General features: G+C 42.1%; 1 protein-coding gene across 1 annotated transcript in view; it reads left to right on the top strand.

Moving 5' to 3' along the window:
* The first annotated feature begins 5,061 nt into the window (after positions 1-5,061).
* The window catches only part of LOC109957460 (zinc finger protein 229-like), an 8,551-nt gene continuing 6,374 nt past the window's right edge, over positions 5,062-7,238 (top strand). The window contains exons 1-2 of the mRNA XM_020595350.1: positions 5,062-5,108; positions 5,395-6,111. Coding sequence (XP_020451006.1) covers positions 5,745-6,111 — 367 coding nt within the window. The 5' untranslated portion in view covers positions 5,062-5,108; positions 5,395-5,744. The remainder of the gene's footprint in view (positions 5,109-5,394; positions 6,112-7,238) is intronic.

The following is a 7,238-nucleotide window of genomic DNA, read 5'->3' as shown; positions in this document are numbered from 1 at the left end:
GTAGTCAAAACATGAAGAAAATAATGTGTGTGAATGTTGATTATGTGGTGTGTATCTAAAAACATACAGGACATTCAGGGACATGTCCGAACAGTAAGCCTCGGAAAATGTTATGATTAAGATTACGGCTGAGCATATCAATAATAATAGCAATATTCATCCTGCCTGCAGACTCTGCAATCTAGCTGACCTTGCCCTAGATGCAGCCTGCAGAACTCATGACAATGAACTGAGCATTTAACAGCCTGAGCAAGACATCCTGGCTACACTAACATTTTCTAATACAACAGATCTCTAATCAATATCTATCTAACTAAGAAATTACCTAACAAGGTCATACATTTCACACTTCTGTACCTCCGGCCAGAGGGTAGGGACCTGAACAGTCCGTGCTTTTGTCATATGCACAATTAGGAAATGTGTTTCCCTGTACAATGAAATTCTTACTTTGCCATCCACATGAATGCCACACAATACAAATGAAATATAAAGTAACAGCTTTCCTATGCACCCTGTGGTGGTAAATACTCTGCAGAGAGGGCAGTGGAGTCCTCGTGATCTTCTCCGCAGTCTTCACCACTCTCTGCAGGCACTTGTAAGTCCAAGTGAGGTCCTCACTGATGTGGACACCCAAGTATTTGAAGCTGCTCACCCTCTCCACTTCGAACCCCTGGATGAACAGTTGCTGATGAGATCTCCTCTTCTTCCTCATGTCCACTATCATTTCCTTTGTCTTGTCCGTGTTGAGGGTGAGATTATTGTCCTTGCACCAAGACACCAGACCGGCCACCTCCCTCCTGTAGGCTGCTTCGTCCCCGCCAGTCATGCAACCTATCACCTATGGGTGAACAGGGTGTAGAGGATAGGACTGAGGACACATCCCTGTGGGGTGCCAATGTTCATAGTAATGCTGGCTGAAGTCCTATCGCCAATCCTGACAGTCTGGGGCCTGCCAGTTAGAAAGTCCAGGAGCCAGTCACAGAGGGTGGGGTGCAGACCCAGTGTGGACAGTTTGTGGGTGAGTTTGTTGAGAAGAGTTTGTTTACTCTCATCCTTCAGCTGTTTCAGCAATTGATTTCAGGCATTTTCAGGGCGATCCTTAAGCATATCAGCATCCACACACATTTTCGACAGGAAATGCATTTGTCTAGTTACATAAGCACACCTTGCCATCCTAGCACATCTTCTGTTTCCCCAAGTAGGCCTTCTTAGTGATGGTCATCTGACATTCGAGGCTCCGACATATGCGCGGTAGCTCATGAAGCAATTGTATCGACCCACTTTGCCGAGGCGTGTTTTGGTCACGTGACTAGTGACATTTGAATCACTTGAGTGACGTCCAAAGCAGTTGTGCGTTGGACGTCATGCGAATCAGCTGATTGGTTCGGTTTGTCATGTTTCTGCCTTCCTTGCTGCCCTGATAGAGATTTCAACCTCAGACTGAACTAAGTACTGCTCTCTGCCTGATCCCTCGAGACTGTGTCTGTTCTTGTCTAACTTACAGACAGACATTAAAACCTGTTCTGCTGCCTTAGCTTACTGGCTCTTTAATTGGGTTCACACCTCCATCTTCACGGGAGCTTAACACACCCCTCCCTGACAGTCATGTGAATCACTTTGCTTGATCTAGTGTGTTCAGAGATAGGATATCCCTATTTAGTGGCATTCATTTGAATCTGTCTTTGCAGAGTAGGTTGGTTTGTTGCTGTCGTTAGTTGCTTTGAGAATTAGTAGTGTAGCAGATTCTCTATGTAGTGGAGAATCAGTGTAGATAGATAGAACAATAGATAGCTAGATAGTAAGTTACTTAGACAAATTGATAAAATAGTTATAGTTAGATAACACTAGATAAATATAGTTACATAGATAGTCCTAATAGAGAGAGAGAGAGAGAGAGAGAGAGAGGGAGAGAATAGATTAACTATCTAGCTAGATATACATAACTAGATAAGTTACACAAGCACACCCTCTTTACCCACATACCCATGAACCTCTTTACCAATGAACCCCAAAACATACTTTGCCAAACCCCATAATATAATCATATTTGCACCAGTTCCGTGTGAAAATGACATCTGTCTGAATTTGTATAGCACATCTCATGTATGTAGCAGCACCATTTAAATGTTTCATAACACAAAATATAAGTGAGGAGCCTATAGGGCTACACTCAGACATACCAAATATAATACATAGTCTTCAACATGAGTCCATGTTTATTTTATATTTTATTGCATCAGCTTGAAACCATACAACCATGTAGTGTAGTCGAACAGGAATGTGCATGGCGAATCAAATCCCAAACAATCCACGAACCAATAAGTGACACGTCTTGACTGCGCTTAATTTTCTTGACCACTAGATGTCCTACTCGAGCACTGTGTCATTGAGGCCTCGAGTAATGAACCATTTTTGTGAATACTGTGTCGAAGCTTCAACAAAGCCTCCTTTACCCATCACTAGGCCTTCTCCCACCTACTACACTATATACATTTATAGAATCAACCGACCAATCAATCTTTACAAACAGGTATTTACATCATTCACAGCAGGCCTAGTTACACCCATCACATACTGTAATTCAGACATTGTTTTGTTGTCTCCGATTTCGCAACTAGATGTCACTGAAACGAACCTTTGAATGAATGAGCCCATGTTCAATACAATTGATGAAGTGGTTCGATACCGGTTCATTGCTTCATTTGGACATCACTAGTAGACAGCACTGGAAAGAGAATTAGTACACAGGTCAACATCTGAGCGTGACTATTATCGAAGCACACAAAGAAGTCTCTTTAATGGTTTGGTTAGCCGTGCTGTTAGCATGAACACAAGCAGAAAATACTGAAACTATTCCGACTTGAAGTTCGGTGAAACACCACTGACAGCACGGCGATGTACATCTCTGTAGATGTACATCGCCGGTTAAAGGTAATTTCTCAAACGAATCGGTTTAAATGTATTATTTGCTTGGTTTACTCATTTAAATCATTAACAATTTAATTTAGCGCAGTTAATCTCGAACGAGCCTACTTTCACCGCCGGAACTTTACAGTGTGACACCTGGCGGAAGTAAGTAAACAAGGCATCATTATCCTTAACTCCGGAAGAGGGGCCAGTTGAGAACAGTTGTCGTATTTCAGATAAATATTTCAGTTGTTAACGAATCAGCAATGTCGTCAGTTCAATATCTGACACGGTATATCAACGAGCGACTAACTGCAGCTGCCGAAGAAATAGTCGGGGTCTTTGAAAAAACTCTCCTCGACTACGAGGAAGAGATCGATCGTCAGCGCAGACTGCTGGATATCGTGTGGAAACCCCAAGTAGTGCTACACAGGATAGGTCTGTAAAACAGGAATGATTTTACTAAAGTTAACAGTTGAACCAAGACTAAATATGATTTAACATGGATAAGGACTGGCGAGGCTGACAACTCATAATACGACTCCATGGCCGTAGAAACCTATCGCTGGCATTTGGATTACATCATTAGTAGTTTAAAAGTTATTCAAGAACGCCAATATGTCACTAATGGCAGTTTTCTTCAAAATCTAGTTTGGTGTCCATTGAAAATATGTCAAATGTGTCGATACTCTACTGAGTCAGCAGTTTTGTTCTTGCATGCAAGTTTGTTGTTTCACAGTAACTTCCTTTCCATGAGCCCTATAAATGTGAGAATTTTGGATCAGCAGAGCCAGAATATTGTTTGGATTCAGATCAGACTTTGGTGTGTGGTAGATCTTATGGGAATGTTATCTTGCAATGGTTTTCAAATGTTCTAAGCAATGTGCTCAAAAATATTGAAATTGTCTCTATTTCACAATAATGAAGAATCCTTTAAAAAAAATTCCTGGATCTAGATGATGATCTGCATCACCATGAAAGTCTAAAAGATTGTTCTGTGGGCTGTACCCTACCTCTCCAAAACATTTCAGTGTAGTGGTTAAAACAAACAAGCTACAGTTTATTTTCAATATGTAGTAGAATACAGTGTGTGTGTAGATGACATGTAGTTACTATATGCAGTAGTCAGTTAACTAATTTCTGCAAGCCCTCTGTACTATGTCAGCTCACTGGGTAAATAGTTTGTGTGTGCTGAAGTAAGAACATTTTGGGTTCATGGCCTGTTTGTTTAACTCATTGGGTCATCCTGATCTGGAGATGACCTGTTAACTAGGTTTGGGAATTGGCGGGGGAGCCAAAAGTGAGCAGTGTACAAAAGGAGGCAGTATGCTGCTGCAGTGGGGGTAGTTTTAGTGTGTGTGCATGCGGAAGAAGGACGTTTGAGTGAGACCCCGGCCGGGGGGATGTGACGGACTTGACTGTGCTTATGACTTAAAAGAGACTGACTGACTCTGTGATGTCACAGATCAAAATCTGCCTGGCGACAAGATCACCAAATGAGGGGTCAGAACGAGGTCAAGAAACCAACCAAGGAACAAGGATGAAGGACAACGCGGATGACGTCAGATCATTTGCATGACTTTTATTATAAATTCTCTATGTAGAGGAAACTCGTGGTTCTGGCTTCCTGCAGCAGCTATGCACTATACTTCTGTGTGATAGGGCTTCAGAAAGAGACGGAATCCAGAGCTCTGTATTGCTTTTCTTGAATATTTTCTCTGAAATATTGATTGTAATAAATATCTTAAAAGACAGATTTGTCTTTGACCATTCTTCATAAAAGAACATGCAAGGACTGGTTTAGTCCAACACATTCTAGGATTGTTTTGGTTTGGTGTACCATCTCTTAGTTTTAGGTCTAGGATGGCGGTCCTCCCATGATGTTCTGGGCTCCTATCCTCCACTCCTCCATCTTATTTCTGTATACCACCATTACATGTTCTAACTCGTATTCCTCCACAGATGAACATTTTTGATGAACAGTCACATTGACTTGTCCAGTGTTTGTTAGTTTTGTCTTGATGCTTTTCATTCTGTTCTCTCTCCTCTATCCACTCACCTCAACCAGTCATAGCAGAAGGCTGCCCACCCAGATCCGGGATCTGTTGGAGGTTTCTTCTGTTAAAAGGAGTTTTTCCTTCCCAGTGTGACCCAGTGCTGCTCAAGGGGGATTTGTTGGCTTTTCGTTATAATAATATAAGGTTTAGACCTTACTATATAAAATGTCCTAAGATGATTGTTGATATGCAAATAAAATTGAACTATATTGACATTTTTAAAAATTTTATTTACTGTACTAATTTTGACTGCCAATTTGTAACTTTTTACTTTTTATTCTCAAGTCTAAAGAGTTAGTTGCTGTTATCATGTTTTTAAGTTCATGCATCAATGTGAAAATGATGACACATTCTACATGCTTTACAACACTTTGTTTTTTTTCTCTCATCTCATCAGTGACCTGTTCCCTGTGTCCCTTTGTTCCTCCAGAGCTGCCTCAGCAAGATGTCTGTAAGGAGGAGGAGGTTCTGGCTGACCATCAGCTCTGTGACCAGGAGAGGAACTCCAGTCTGGACCAAGAGGACCCAGAGCCTCCAGAGATTAAAGAGGAACAGGAGGAACTCTGTAGCATTCAGGAGGGAGAGCAGCTTGGACTGAGGCAGGAGACCAATCCCTTGACTCCTACTTATGAAGACAGTGACCACAGTGAACCAGAACCAGACAGTGACCAGCAGCTCCTCTCTCACAGCTCTCCTGTAGCTGAGAGCCAGGATCACAAAGGAAACCAGCATGTAGACTCAGGATCAACCAGTCACAGTAGCAATGTGGACAACTCTCCCATGTCACAGACTGTCTCTGATCCTACCACAGGTAACAAGTCCTTCAAATGTGGCACTTGTGGGAAAGATTTTAAGTGTAAGTCAAAATTGAACCGACATTTGAGAATTCACACAGGTGAGAAGCCGTATGTTTGCAAAACATGTGGGAGGAGTTTCACTCGTTATGATGCTTTGTTGGCACATATGAGAATCCACACAGGTGAGAAGCCGTATGTTTGCAGTACCTGTGGGAAAGGATTCAGTCAGAGCTCAGCCTTGACTACTCATTTAAGAGTCCACACAGGTGAAAGGCCATTCCCTTGCAGCACTTGTGGGAAAAGGTTCACGCACAGCAGCAGCTTGCGGATCCACATGAAGGTCCAAAGAGGTGAGAAGTAGGGTAGCAACAGTGTGAGATTTTCCCAGTATATTAACTGTCTTCGAAAATGTCATGGCTTCACTGTATCATGGTATAACATACTGCACTATTACTATTATCAAAGTATTTAAAACACAAGTTTTTTTTTTTATTTTCTTATTGCAAACCGGGTCCGAAATTAACACTCACCAGGTGCCAGAAGCAGGTAGATTTTCATTTTACCTGTTGGGAACACCATGACAGCCCTGCACAGGTGAAACGGGTGGAAATATTGCCAAGCCATTGCAGAAAGTGGTTTTTCATGTAGTCCTGGTTTCATGTCAGATACTGGTTGGAATTGTGTTCTTATCGGGTTTATAATGACTTACACAGATTATACAGTACTAAGACGCTCACATTCATTTCATGATGCTGAGTCCAAATTTGACCATTCTGGGGCTGTTGTTATGAAAGGCCTCGGATGATTTTCAGCTGTGAGCTTGTGAGGTGAGGTGTGACTCGTGTGAAGGGTAACTTTTATACTTTGTTGTGATTATGAGTCTGCAGATGTTTGATATGGCCGTGCCTTGAATTTATTAAAGCTGCACTGGGATATGTGTTCAGAATCCTAATGCAGAATATTGGTTCCCAGGCAGAATAAGAGGAGCTCAAAGAAAACTAAGTAAAGAACTGTCGTGATCAGAAGGTTGGTAGTTGAGAGCCAGTCCCAGGTAAACCTAGTGGAATATGTAGACAGTACTGGAAAGAGAAGTACTATACAGATCAAAATCTGAGCATGACTATTAGTGAAACATACAAAGAAGTCTTTCTAATGTTTTGGTTAGCCATGCTGCTAGCATGAACTTCTTCTTTCGGCTGTTCCCATTCGGGGTCGCCACAGCGAATCATCAGTTTCCACCTAACTCTCTTTTCGACATCCTCTACTCTAACACCTATTAACTTCATGTCCTCTTTTAGCACATCCATATATCTCCTCTTTGGCCTTCCTCTTGACCTCTTGCCTGGCAGCTCCATCTCCAACATCCTTCTACCAATATAACCACTATCCCTCCTCTGCACATGTCTAAACCATCTCAATCTGGCCTCTCTGACCTTGTCCCCTAAACAGCCGACCTTAGCTGTCCCTATGATGTGCT

This window comes from Monopterus albus, unplaced genomic scaffold (assembly GCF_001952655.1).
Source record: "Monopterus albus unplaced genomic scaffold, M_albus_1.0 scaffold26.1, whole genome shotgun sequence".
NCBI classification, from domain to species: Eukaryota; Metazoa; Chordata; class Actinopteri; order Synbranchiformes; family Synbranchidae; genus Monopterus; species Monopterus albus.
This window is presented reverse-complemented; position numbering and strand designations above follow the sequence as displayed.